This window comes from Silurus meridionalis, chromosome 21 (assembly GCF_014805685.1).
Source record: "Silurus meridionalis isolate SWU-2019-XX chromosome 21, ASM1480568v1, whole genome shotgun sequence".
Classification (NCBI taxonomy): Eukaryota; Metazoa; Chordata; class Actinopteri; order Siluriformes; family Siluridae; genus Silurus; species Silurus meridionalis.
This window is the reverse complement of record NC_060904.1, coordinates 3,565,190-3,579,876: the sequence shown is the minus strand read 5'-3', so window position 1 is coordinate 3,579,876 and position 14,687 is coordinate 3,565,190. Positions and strand designations below refer to the sequence as shown.

Below are 14,687 nucleotides of genomic sequence, written 5' to 3'. Positions count from 1 at the left end.
GTATTTAAATAGACAAGACACTTGAACCGTTTTTGTCCCAGGAAACCGTGAGATCATTTCGCATCTGTTCAGTGTTCCTCTTTCTATAAATAACACACAGCTGAGACATAACAGCATGCCTGGGTGTCCTGTGGGAGGCTACACTTCATGTGCAGGACTTGAGATCTCGGCTTTGGGAAATGACGGTCAGACCGTAATCAGGTCTCTGTGCTTCAACCTGTAAGGTAAAAAGAGGAACTTGACCTGAAAACGGCAGACCAGGTGAATCAGGAGCAACCAGATCTGCTCTCGATTGTACTGGATAATTAGTACATGAGGTTAAAATAAATGATAAGAAATATGTTTTTTTTCTGTAACAAATGACCAAATTACCTAAAAAGCGTTGTGGCAAAGTGTGAAGTTGTACATAAGCAGATACTCCAGACCCAAGAAAGAACTAGAGTAGTATAATTGAGTATAAATGCATGCATATTACATGGTTTATTGCGTACTTTATTGCTATTTAACAGCAAAGACTCTGAGAATATAAACCGATTCTTCGCGGCGAATTCCCAGCGTCAGTGATAATAAACGAGCAGGACTTTGTTCGCTGGTTTTTTGCACATTGTGTGCACCTCGTGATGCATCACAAACCTCTGCTGTGCATCGCTCCGAATGCACTTACTCACGACTCGTCTTTAACAAAGGTAATGGATTTTACTTGTTTCGACAGATTTCAGTGCTTTTTCTTCAGTGTCGATTGGATTGAAAACATTGTTGTGTAAGGATTGCGATAATGCTGAATCGAAGTCGGGTTGTTGATTAATAAAACTTGGCTCAGGTGCAAACTCATTCAGATCAATTCCTTGTACATTTACTAAAACTATCTAATACCTAATAAACCTAACAAACAAGCCATTCAGTTTATATATGTATATACTGTACATACACACTTCTTTCCCAGTGTATAGTTTTCAAATGTTATTACAAATACGTTTCTATGAGTTTTCCAACAATATCTGAAATACTTTCTGCACAATCGTTGCTGTAGAGAAAACTAACATATTAACTGCTATATGATATATAATATCATATATAATTACTGGATGTGATACAAATTGTCATTTGACTTAAGGTCAGAGAGTCAAAACCAAATCTGGTCATGTGACTTCATGTCATAAATCAGATCTGTAACCCATCTAATGATGGCACTAAAATGAATGGACATTCGAAGCCACACAGATGAGGTTCACTTTTGAGTCTGGTTCCTCTCGAGGTTTCTTCCTCATATAGGCACTGAACAAACAACTGAACAAACAACAAGCACCAAACATTCCAAAGTAATAACTTGTTTATCTCTGTAAAGCTGCTTTGAGACAATGTCCATTGTTAAATGTTGGTGTGTATCCTGTGTGCAGGTGTAGTGGTGTGTATGTGAGCATATGATGGAGACAAACCTGCGGAAGACCCAATCTCTGAGGTGTGTCGCCACTGAGCAAGCACTCTCCTGGACGGAGGCGGGACTAAGAGACAGGAAGAAGTCCGTCTCGCAGCTTGTGGCACAGTGAGAACTTTTAAAGATGTTTTGATCAGATGCAAAACTGATTACAGATTTACACATGGACAAAAGTATTAGGACACCTGACTTTTCCAACCATATGTGGTTTTTCCCCAAACTGGTTAAATTTGGAGGCACCCAATTGTAAAGGTCTTTGGATGTAGAATACAACTTTCCCTTCACTTGAATTAGGAGACCCAAATCTTGCATAACAATGACCGTGTGCACAAAGCTTACTTCACGAAGATATGCTTTGGAGTTGGAGTGGAAGATCTCCCGCTATAGAGATACAAACCTATTGAACACTGACTGCACCCCACACTCCTCAACTCACCCACATCAGTACCTGACTTTACTAACACCCTCGTGGCTGAATTAATCTCCACAAATCTCCACAAACACACTCACAAATCTAGTGAATCATCCACAGAAAAGTGAAAGTTATTATAACAGGAAATAGGGATTAAAAAAACAGATGGCAATGTTATGATCAGGTGTCCACAGACTTTTGTCCATATAGTGAATATCACATAAAAAATAAGAAAAAAAACAGGAATTCCTGGCAAGTGGCTAAAATATAAACTAGGTTTCCAAATTATGCCTGAGGATAATAAATAATAATAATCTGGTGTAATGATAACAATAAATTGCTGAAACACTGATAAGCTAGTGAGCGTGGTGATCAAAGTAAAATATCGGTTCAAAGTGTCACTAATGTGGTCAATTATATACAAATGTTCTGATGCAGACTTCTGTTCCCTTCAGGTATCAGGATGCAGGTACTGGAAAAACAAAAACAAAAGCAGGTTCAATGGAAAATAAGCAAAAGGTAAAAGGAGAGCATGGTTTGTTAACTAATTAAAGTGGATTATTCATTCATATTGTATACAATAACAAACTTAACAGTTAACTCTGGCAGTTCATTTGAAAAAAAAAACAGCACATCAGTATCTCTTATATAATATAGAAATTTGACCAATAAATTGCTATATTTTATATATATACCCTATCTAATAAGTGCTGGTGCATGTATTTACCTTAGAAACTGTCATTTATTAGAACAAGTGTACTGATTGTAGATGCATGATCACTTTTAAAGTTGCATTCATTTAAAAAATGAACTAACACCTTCTAAACCAATCAGAATCGAGAATTCTACAGCTGGTCTCTTGAAGGCAACATGATGGTGTACGTTTGTTAAAGCACCATCAAATGATCTTTTTTTCTACCTGCTCTCTTCCACCAGATCCTCCAGTTTTCTGCTATACCCATCACAGGGACCGAGACTAAACTGGACACTCTGATCCAGAGGAGCGTTACAGAAAAAACAAGTGCTTGGGCTGATTGGGGTTCCAACTCTCATCTCACACGCAGTAAGTCCATGGAGTTTCTTCCCCACCAAAGAACCATAAGCACAAGTGCCCTCAGGGAACTCTTTGAGTCGAAGGTTGTTCTGCAGCCCAAGAGCGTTCACAAACCGAAGGATACTGACAAGCCACAAAGCACCCCAGTCATGGAGAATGGTGGGATTGCTTATAAAAGCACTGAAGATCTGCTGGTGTTTTTAGAAGCAGGCAACATCAAGACCGATAACAACAAGAAACCAGCTGAATCAACAAAAGAGAAAGGGGACAATGTGACTCCAAAGGTACTATAAATAGCTTCCAAGGTAAATATTACAAATGAGAAATGAATAAATGGATTAAATATCCTTTTTTTCCCTAAAGGTGTTGAGAGCTCCTCGTGCGGAAAGAAGAAAAACCACTACTGGAGTATATAGTGAAAGAATCCCTCCTGAAACGGGTCGGTCTGCTTTGCATTTTAGTCTTAATATGAAATTCAGAAGTGTTTTTAAAAACCCATTAAATTTATTCAAAATCACAATACAAACGCACATCCAAGCAAGTTTTCCGTGCAAAACGAGGGAAAATGATGTCCATTTTTTCTTTTGTAAATGTTCTTGTAAGTGTATCTGCAACCAAATCCATTTCTGCTCCTCTGTCAGCCAATGTGGAATAAAAAAACAGCTATTAAATCCACACGGATATATCTGAGCTTGGGCAGTTTGCTGATCCTACAGGCCTTGCGGCAGATTCCTTTGACCCCAGGAACACATTATGTGACGGCTATAATCTGATTGGAGAGAAACTCTAACGTATACAGCAACTCTTTGAAGCAACGCACCTGATAGTATAAAATTAACGCTATGAAATTAAGAGTGAGAGACTATTGGGAATAATTTAATACATATTCATAGACAAAAATATAAGTCAGCAATTCTGATTTATTTCAGGCCAGCAGAGAAGGCCTTGCTGGTCCTGATAATCCACTTTTAATCCAAGTTCTGTTTCAGTAATGCTGGAAATATTATGAAAATATTACTACTTAATTTCAGGCTTACAGTAGAAGCAAATGTTCAGAGAACACCGAAATCGATAATATATGCCACGTTGCTAACATTTCTGCTTCAATTGTATGGTAGGTTCACAAGAATTGTATAGTATATTTAATTATAACTTAGCAAATACTAAAAAAAAAAACATTTCTGAGCATCTAATGAGTCATATGAACGTATTACAATGTCGTCATATGATTGAGTTTGTGACTAGCTCGAGCTAGCTAGAACCAGTGACGTTTTTAAAACGACGTTGTAAAAGTGTTATGATTTGTACATATATCTGACATCCTGCATTTGACTAAAGTAAACAAAAGACCTCATGTTACTTTTTGAAGTAAGCTAAGCTAGAGGTCTGACGTGACTACACAGCAGCTAAAATAAAGTCTAAGTGATTTGCAGGGTCAAGTGGTTTATTGAGGGCAGGGAACAGCATGAGGGGTTATGGTATTTTTCAACACTATATGCTCCAGAGCCTGATTGACTCAGCCTGGTGGGGAAATATGAGGCCTAAAATAACCACGGTCTGTGAGGGCCTGGGATAAGAGAGTCAGCTGTCACCAGAACACAGGCAGCTATGGACACTTTGACATATGTAGAGGACACGCACTTAGAGGGACAGCTAAGGGCCACGCAGCACGGATACGGTGGCAGTAGCAAAGAATTTCAGTTAGGGAATAAAGGACAAATAGGGAACAGTGGAGTTGGGTAAGTATTAGAGTTTCATTATAAATGTAATATAAAATGAATAGTATCTTTCACACTTCTTCATATGCATGTATAGATTATTATTTTGATGATTGATCACATTTAAAATCAATTAAAGAACTAAAGTTGGTCAATTGCATCTATGGATTTTGAAGTCTGTGAAGTTTCGTTTTTTAGAAAAGTGTACAGTATGAACTTACTGGTTTCAGAAAAAAAAAAATTGGATTTATTTTATTAATGGGTCATTTCTATGATCTGAAGCAGAGGTGTCCACATTTTTTCCTATACTAAATGTCGCATTGTACCAAATATTACATTAAAATATAAGTTTCCATGTTTCATAAAAAAATTTTTTTTATTATATTTAAATAAGAAAATAGAAACTATGAATCTGTAATCTGCTAAACTAATGCAGTTTTAGTTCAGTGAAACCTATAGTTTGATGAAAACAATAAAATTTATTGTAGAGTAGATTTCAATGCCTAACACAGCTACTCAGTGACCTCTAAACAGAGACATGAACCTTGCCCTTAGTCTTTAAATGTGTTTTCAAATGGCATTTTTTCTAATCTTTTTTTATAGAAATAGTCACCACGAGCCAACTTTGGTTTCGCGGGCTCTAGATTGGGTGTCTCTGCTCTAAAAGATTACGTTTTTGAAATTTCTTTTTCATCGAACATGCTTCATTTACACCAATCAAAGCAGTCCAGTTAGTTTGGTCAACCACGGGGCTACATCTACACTAATCCAGACAAATTTGAAAACGGCATTTTCGTATCAAAACACTCCGTGTTCATACTTTTCAATCGTTTGCTAAAAGTTGCTCATCCACAATGAAGCGTATGAAAATGCTTACGTCCCTGTACTGCGCCTGCGCGAATCAGCGTCATTTCCGCCTGCCATTTATTTACTTTTCGGCTCTTCGAAAATTGAGGCAATGACCCGAAATGCATCATCGTTTTCAAAAGCCTCAGAGTTTTTACATTCCACGCTGCCACACGAAAACGCCAGTTTCAAATGTATCCACTTTGTAGAGCGTTTTTGAAAAAGCTGTGTTTTTATTGTACAACGGCGTCTCAGTGTGGACCGAAGGCCAAAACTGCGAGAAAAATATGCATGTTCAAATGAAAATGTAGTGTGGACATAACCTTTCTTTTAAATGTGTATAAAATGCTAAATAATTTCTCCTGAAGGAGGAATAAACTGTTCAGATCGTCCACCTTCGTTGAAACGCAGCTCATTCAACCTCAGTTTCTACTTTCAATGAGTGCACGTGACATCGTAATAAAAAATCCGCCCACATAATCACATGCTTACTTGCATCCCAGTGAGAGACAATTTATTAAATTTCAACATTTAATTTTAATTCTATAGCACTTTTCACAACGGGCACTGTCTCAAAGCTGCTTTACAGAATGCAAGAATTATAGAACAAATTCAATTATATTTAAATGTATGTCTATTTATCCCTGATGAACAAGCCTGGGGTGACTGTGGCAAAAAAAAACTCCCTAAGATGGTGTGATAAAGAAACCTTGAGATAAACCAGACACAAAGAAGAACCCCTCTTCATTTGGGTGGCACCAGACAGATAGTTATTTTACACCCGACACATTCTTTTGCGTTTATTAATCCAAAAACCAGTCACGCTAGCACAGGCATCGCAGACGTTTGCTGCTGTCGTTGTTTTAAACAAACTCATGTTTTATTCATTTCTCTGTTGTGCCACAGACGATAAACGTAAATCAATTGCAGACTTCAGAGACATCTCTACTCTGTATGGACGGGAGAAGTTCCCTATTTCCGTCAAAGCCATCTCTGCACTATATCTGTCAAAAGTGGCAGCTGCAGACCCGACGGGGAACCTTTTAAAACCAGTTTGTACTTGTTTCTGTTCTTCTGCTCCATTTGCTGAACCAGAGGTCAGGGAATGGGAGAATGGGTCAGGCAGGAGCAGCTGGGTCTATAAGCCTTGTTTTCTGAGGAAAAATGTTTTAATAATAGTAATTAGACGATAAATACTTAGACTCCAATCATTAAAACATATCTGACAAAATTATTAGCATTAATGAAACTTTTTTATATTAAGGAAGTCAATTAGAATCATTAAACATATTTTATAATAATTCTATTTTCTATCTATGTAATTAAATAGAAGTCCTAAGAGGCCATGCATGACAATATATTTTTCTTTCTTGTTTTCTCGTGATCACAAATTAATTTTCTTGTGATCTTGAAATAAAGATTGTTCCCTCGTGATCCGTACTTCAGTGTATTCAGCATAAGAGCATGTTCTAGAGGCAACATCATGGCAGCATCATGGATGATCGCATTCGCTTTTACTTTGACCAGGGACTCAATCAAACTAGTGATAAAGTCCATATTTGCTAGGAGAAATTATTAACTTTAATAGAGATTTCAGATAGCAACAGATACTCCGTGATATACACCAGAAACAACAAGTTGCAAGATTTTCTTCCGATACCATTAAATCGTGACGAAAAGGGTTTTTACAGTGAGATTATGAAAACATTAAGTTGTAATAATGAGAAAACAAAATCTATTATGTTGAGATCTTGAGAAATCAACTTTTATGTCAAGATCACAAGAACAAAACTTTCACATCGAGATCACTAGAAAACAACTTTTGATATGTCGGGATTATGAAAAAACAACATTTTTATGTCAAAATAACAAGAAAATTAAAGTCGAGAAAACAAGAATAAAACAATATATAATGCATGGCCTCTTAAGACTTCTGTAATAATTATGCAACTTGTTAGTTTAATGACTGATTATTATTAGAAGTATTATTACATTTAATATCTTATTAATGAATTTCATAAATAATACATTATGCATAACACATCCGTAAACAAATAAAAATTTTTTACTTTCCTTTTCTGCAGACACAAGATTGTACATCTCCAACCAAAGCAAAATCTTTCAAGGTAAGATTCAATTCCCACGTGTGTTTTCCCTGAAAATGCTTTTAAATTGAGTTTTAATATTATAAATTAATATGCTAAATAAGCAGTTGTAATTTCAGAAGAGGTTAACCAAGGTCACATTGATAACACTGTGATGCGGAGAAATGAGTCACTGTTTTGTTGCTCTTGCGTGTCAACTTACTAACTTTTAAACTGAGTCACTGATCTACTAAAGCTTTAAGCATGTGTGAAATATGTTACCGTGAAGATGTGTAATGTTGTCTATATTCCTTCTGGCTCAAGTGTGTGATGGGAGAGCTGGTGGGTGTTAGTTCATGGTGGAAAATAGAGGGAAAATTTTAAACAATGTAGTATTTGCAGTCTCAAAATCAACATAACGACTCAATATCGCTTCTTACATATTTAGTGGTGTAAATTGTAAAAAACCTTGTGTATAACCCTATGAACAACTGTACTAATGATTTCACCTGACCTTCTGTAACACTTCATATGGAATGCAGATTCTGAACTACTACTACTATTCTGATCCTACTACCGGCACGTTTGCAAAGCTGCACGAATGATGCATAAGGTCTTTGGTTACATTTATTTTTACTGAAACCAATAAGATGACATGGAGCTTAACAATTTATTTCATCTCAAGATGGCTGATGTGACACCAAAAGACTTTAAGGAAACTCCATACCCCGAAGATGATTTAGCACAGCTTGATCCCCTCCTGCAACCCAATTCAAGGGATGACAGCCAGTCTCCCATTCCAACACCCCATTCAAAAGAGGTTATCTCGACACTGTATGAACAACGCCAGAAATGTGAATTGAGGCGACTCCTGAAACACACCTGCCCTGAGCTCAAGGGCCTGGGAAACGTGGTAGAGGAAGAGTTTGCTGACATACTAAACTCCAGCACTGGAACAGATATCGCATACCAGGGTGAGGTTCAGTCAATGCGCTGGATATTCGAGAATGGTACTGTCAATGCCGGAGACTCCCACAAGCAACCAAATTTCATGGAGAAAAATGTTCAAGGAGAACAAACATTTGAAGATCCCTTGAATTGCACCAAGCAGGAAACCATTCATCCAGACGTTGATGAGAGCCCACAAAAGGTTGGTGAAACACGTGAAGAAGAAGAGAACTTCAGGGTGAATGTCAAGGCCAAGCGGAAAATGTTTGAAGGTCAGTTAATCGAAACTTCAAGAGAGGACCTCGATGATGTTTTTCCAGGAAGGATTGTTATCTCAGAAGATGAAAAAGGAACAGTCCAAAAGCAAAAGAAGGACTTTGAGACATACCCAACTGACACAATTAAAAGGAACAGTGACCTCAGCATTATAAATGTTACAGACATCGATCAAGATTGTGGCGAAGTGTATCAAGGTATATCTAGAGCCAAAGAGCTTTTTGAAAAGGGGCTTGACAATGAGAACGGCTCACCACCAAATGAGAACTTAAGCATAGAGGATGAAGCACTAAAGGCTAATGTAAAGAACAGAACCCATATGTTTGAATCGACACCACTAGACAAAATCAATTGGCAAAACGATGCAGAATCAGATACCAAGGATGAGAACATTACCAAATCATTAACATCGCTATATGGCTTCAATGTCGTTCATTCCCATGGGGCTCTTTTTGAGGCAAGTGAGGCTGGGCATGTAAGAAAGGCAAACTACAGCTTTATCCAGGAAAAGGGTACAGAAATTCAACATGAGGAAGTAGTTATGGGAAGCATGAAGAGCATGCTGCTTCAACATTTGGCAAGGGTCAATCTTAATCCAGTTATTGTGTTCTTAAAAGAGGATGATCAAGGAAACGTGGACATCAAGAAAATAGACATACCAACTCACCAGCTACCATTCACAGTTAACCAAGACAAGGAATACAGAACCACAAACATGGTTCAGGTCATTGAAGACCTACTTGGCCAAGAAACATGTTCTGGAAAAGGAGTTTTAATACAAGAACAAGCAGCAGGATCTGTGGAGACCTTAGTTTACATTCTTTTTAGGCATGAAAGCCACGACGGAATTGTGATGGATCAGAATTATGAAAATATGTTGAAAACAGGAGAAATTGATCTTCCGAGAAACTGTAATACTCTTCCCAAAATGTGCAGTCCACCACCATTCACTCTTGAGGATGCAATCAGTCATGCTGAAAACAGGATGAGCAAGGTGAAACTGTTCCAGAGCCGTATCCAGAATGGAGATCAAGGTTACTTAAAAAGTCTGCAGAAAAGTCCATCCGGCGATGATACAAGTATCACATCTAAGCAAGAGGAACAAAAGGTTGTGATTGCACCAGAAAACTTTAAGATAACCAAGGCAATTTTGGTTACAAATCCAGAGCATGACATTTCATCTGCACAAAATGAATTTAAATCCAATCTGGAAATTGGTGCAAATGATGCAGAGTTTGTAAAATGTACTGCTGAAAGTGTAGAACCTGGTAGATGGTTTTACAATCGAGATGAAAAAGACATGCATGAGGAAAAAACAGATGAGTACATTGTAACTCTGCCTGTGGTCGCAAAAGATAAAATGGTGCAAGATGACGCATTGTCAAATCTTCAAGCAGCTATCGTAAGCCTCCAGCAGGCCACACTAGAGGCAAAAGCTCTTCAAGAAAGTGTTTATGAGAAGCACCATGATACCAATTCAGCATCTTCAGAAAACCAATGCCAACCAGAAGGCATTAATAAAGAAGGCAAAAAGTCTTTGCAGAATTTTGAAGTTGAAGAAGGAAGAGAAGAGACCTTAAAGGGTAGTGTTCAAGCAGCTCTGGAATCTTTGAAAAAATCTAGCTTTAATGTCACCAAAGGGGATTTTAAAGATGCAATGATTTACCGGAATGCAGGAAGGACTGATTCCAGGCAAAAAATAACAACAAAAATGGAGACAGATGTCAAACAAAGTGGTGATATGGTTGTCCCCAAAGAAAAGCTCAAGGCATGCGAACCCTTCCCAATGCCTAGACAGGTGACTGTTGAGACACAGCATGAGGGGGTTGAAACTAGACCACTTCAAGGCCAACCTTCAAATAAACCATTAGCATGCTCCCCACTGACAAACCAAACACTCGAACAGGCTTCTCTTCAGAAAAAGACAATGCCTCCTGGAACTAAGCCACTCATTCCCCCCAAACCAGACCATTTAAAAACCACCTCCAACTCCAACACAGTAGCCATTAACTCTGCAACCAATGCAGATCTAATTAAAACCAGACCTAAATTAACCTTTGCAAATCTGAAACCATTACAAGAAGATGCAGTGTCGAAAGAACCACAGACTACTATAGATGCTGAAATACTTAGCGGTAGGATAGTCACCGAAATACCCACATGCAGTCCTGAGAAAAATGTAGCTGAAGAGGAAAAACCAAACCCACTGATTGAAGTCAGTTCAGGGCTTCAGACTTCCCTGCAGAACTTTGGAATAAAGACAGGCCAAGCAATGCCACCTGTGAAGCCCAAAAGGATCAAAATGACCACAAAAAATGTCCCAACTCCTGTATGTTTGGAGCCTGGTTTTGTTAAGGAGCAACCAAAGAGTAATGTGATCATGAGGGAGAAGAAAGGTCGAAAGAAAGAGAGTGACGCAGAACGAAGGCAGAGGCTGTCAGTGCACATGGATGAAATCATGAAGGGGAACGTAAATGCAGCAATGGAAATCTTCGACAAGCTGAGAAAGCAAGAGGAGCTGAAAACGATCCTTTCTAAAGTCGAGGAAATTGAAGGAGAGGCCAGTCAGGAAGATGATGGCCTTAGGAAGATATTTGAAAGCGTACCAGATTGGGTAGTGCCACAAAAACATGCGAATCCCGAAAACGGTGTGATGGAAAAGGAAGTAGGGAGATCTGGAACAGTCTGTGAATTGGAAATGTTGTCCTCCATGCAGGTAGCATTTGGAGACCTTGAAAAAGCAAGTGCTGCAATAATTTCTTTAAAAGAACAAACACTGTCCCGACTTATGGAAATAGAGAAAACTATTAAGAAAGCACTTTACTCCGTCTCTACACTGAAATCCGACTCGGACATTGTAGGGCTGTCTGGTCTTTTCAAAGAGTCCATGATGGCTGGACAATATTTGCCCATCTCAGGTAATATACGTAAAATTAGCATTGGGTCGAGTAAATCGTCCAATCATCAAAGTCTGAATCATGTACAAGTCCCTCAGAAGAGTGCAACCGCAGAATCAGGAATGCAGAAAGCAGAAAAGTCAGAGCTCAGTCCTCCAGAAACTAAGCCAAGAGCAGGATCTCCTTCCTCACCTTCTTTTATTTCTATTCAATCCTCTGCCAGGAAGAACCCAGAAACATCTCCAAAATCTCAAACTGCTGTAACAGCGCTGACCTGCTACAACATTCCTGCTGAAAAGGAAAAGCGACAAGTCAGTACGCTGGAAGTGCAAACAGCCCCCAAAGCAGAGACGGTCATCGGTACCAAGACCATCAGAGAAAAATATGAGGAAACAGATTGCTTTGGCAACAAGTTCTACTCCTCTACAACCTCTACTGTCATGACCACACAGCCTGATAACAAAACATGCTTCAGGAGACAGATTGTGACCAATCCAACCACCAGTGATGTCGTTGCAAATCCATCAATCAACACACTCTCTTAAAGGAGGCCAAGTATCATCATGAAAAGGGGAAGATGCAGATCATTCGGTTTTCAAATTTAGTGGATCTCTTTGTTTGTTTTTGTTTTTTGATTAGGCTTACATTCTTCTAAAAGTGTTCCTTAAAGGTTTCCTCAAAGTTCAAGTTAAAGTGACCCTGAAACCTTGAAAACATCATTCAATTGGTTTTAAATGTTATTTGTTCGGCAGAGCAACTAGGATTTTTTTATCTTCAACTTTGGGGCTAAGGGCCTTGCTCAGGGGAACTAGATTGGCACTGGGGTGTAAACTTGTGACCTTCAGATCTAAAGTCCTATGCTTTAACCACCTTCCCAATCAATGTTTGAACGTTAGTTATTCTGTTGGGTTTCATAATTTCCTCCTCAAAGTCTTTCCAGCTGTTTCTGATGGTTTAGCAGCTGTTATGCTAAAACCAAAAAGCTATGCTATAGGTTTATACACAGAGTCTCCCAGAGAACCTCTCAAAGGTTCTCCCAGAGGGGCAAAACAAAGACCATCTAAGGGGCAAAAGGAACCTGTGTGTGGAACCAGAAAGTGTGTCAGTATTATCAGTGTTATATCAGTGTTCTTCTTCCACAAAAGTACTGTAACTTTAAAATGTGTAAAAACTCAGTATTATGTTTTCTTTAACACAATGATGTAAACAGTGATATTTGTTAAATTCGGTTTTCTAATTCTGTTTCTAATTCCTGGTTTTTACAGTGACGAACAGCTATTTGGTCTCTTTTTTGTCGCTCATCTTATCCCATTCCATATAATCGTGTTGTGTTGTGTTATCAGTCAGCTGATATAGGACATGGTGTACAATAAATGTGAAAATGATAATAAATACTAATAAACCAAAACTGGCTGGAGAGCCTTGTTACATTATGGGCGATTTCAACCACACTGAGATGCGTCTTTAAAATAAAACGGGTCTGTCTTCCATATTTGCAGTCATATGTACAGTTTATGGGATGAATGTTTGGGGATGTGTGTGTCCTCTGGTGGACAGTAGGGTATTTATGATGCCTGGTGCCTTTAGTTTCAGTCGGCTGCCCAGGACAGGTGCACTGCATGCCAAAAACCTGTTTACTCCATGGAGAAAATAGCAGCAGATGAACACGTTTTCCATAAAAACTGCTTCCGCTGCAAGCACTGCGACCAGAAACTCAGGTAAGAATTGTAATCATAGCTCCCAAAGCTTCAGTAAAAGGCGGAACAGAATCAGTATTACTTATGATTTAGTAATAAGTGGATGATTAATAACAAGTACTATTTTACTTACTTACTTACTTCCCATCCCATTTCACATTTTTGGGGATGGGGACCATTTGCTCTTAACCTCCACTCTTCTATGAAGATTTTCCAAAATTTTCAGAGTTCACTCGAGATTTTTTACTCATGTAATTCATATTTTCATGGAGCTGCTTCTTCTTCTTCTTTTGGCTTCTCCAATTATGGGTCGCCACAGCGGATCATCCGTCTCCATACCCCCCTGTCCTCTACATCTGTCTCTTTCAACCCAACTACCTGCATGTCTTCCTTCACCACATCCATAAACCTCCTCCTTGGCCTTCCTCTTTTCCTCCTTCCTGGTGGCTCCATCGTCAGCATTCTCCTAAATTTACTATAATTAATTATTGTGTATTTAAAATCCCATACCACTTATATTGGTCTTACTAAGTGAGTTTTCTCTTGCATGTCTTTAGTCTGTGTAACTACACCACACTCTATGGAGAATTCTACTGCGTGTTTCACTACCAGCAGCTCTTTAAAAAGAATGGTAACTACGATGAAGGGTTCGGCCACGAACAGCACAAGAAGAGATGGCTACCGAATGAATCAAAAAACACCGACCTCTTATGACTTGAGTAGGTACAGTGTGCAGGATACTTTATTTGCAATAAGAATGATCGGTTTCTATACATGGACGATCTACAAATTCAACGGAAGATGAAATACAGAAACTATCCGTAACCGTTCTTTTGTCTACGCTGGGGTTTCAGGTTTGCAGATGGACGCTTGTAACGCTTTGGAAGTACAAATTCTGGAGATGACTGACATCTTAAGGGGATGTTGGAGCCACTTTAAGTTGAATTTTGGTCTGAAACTGAAACTTTTTAATTTCTATCATTTGAAAAAAATCATTTATTTTAGGTCTGTCAAATGTTACAGCGTTAAAATGTGTTTTTAAATACTCTGGCAACCCCAGTATAATCCTGAAAAAATGCATTTCTGTTGCAGGATTTAAGGGGTGGGTACTTATATAAGGTATATACAAAGTTAAAATAAAGAAACAATCTACAGCAGGCTTTGTATAGATATAAAATGAAATTCGATATTTGATTCATCACTGCTAATTGTATTAACAATTAAGTGTAATGCTGGGTTTTTTCCACAGCAAGTTGAATGTGTTTTGAAAGCAATGAATGTAATTAAGCTTAATAAAATCGCATGAATATCTTTTAGGAC

At 38.3% G+C, this 14,687-nt stretch overlaps 1 protein-coding gene across 1 annotated transcript; it reads left to right on the top strand.

The window, feature by feature from the left end:
• Positions 1-417: 417 nt before the first annotated feature.
• LOC124375484 (xin actin-binding repeat-containing protein 1) lies at positions 418-13,251 on the top strand. Its single transcript, XM_046833868.1, has 8 exons — positions 418-686; positions 1,398-1,543; positions 2,303-2,366; positions 2,784-3,185; positions 3,265-3,340; positions 6,372-6,517; positions 7,550-7,591; positions 8,235-13,251. The coding sequence occupies exons 2-8, from the start codon at positions 1,422-1,424 to the stop codon at positions 12,213-12,215; spliced, it is 4,833 nt and encodes a 1,610-aa protein (XP_046689824.1). The 5' UTR covers positions 418-686; positions 1,398-1,421; the 3' UTR covers positions 12,216-13,251.
• The last annotated feature ends 1,436 nt before the right edge of the window (positions 13,252-14,687 follow it).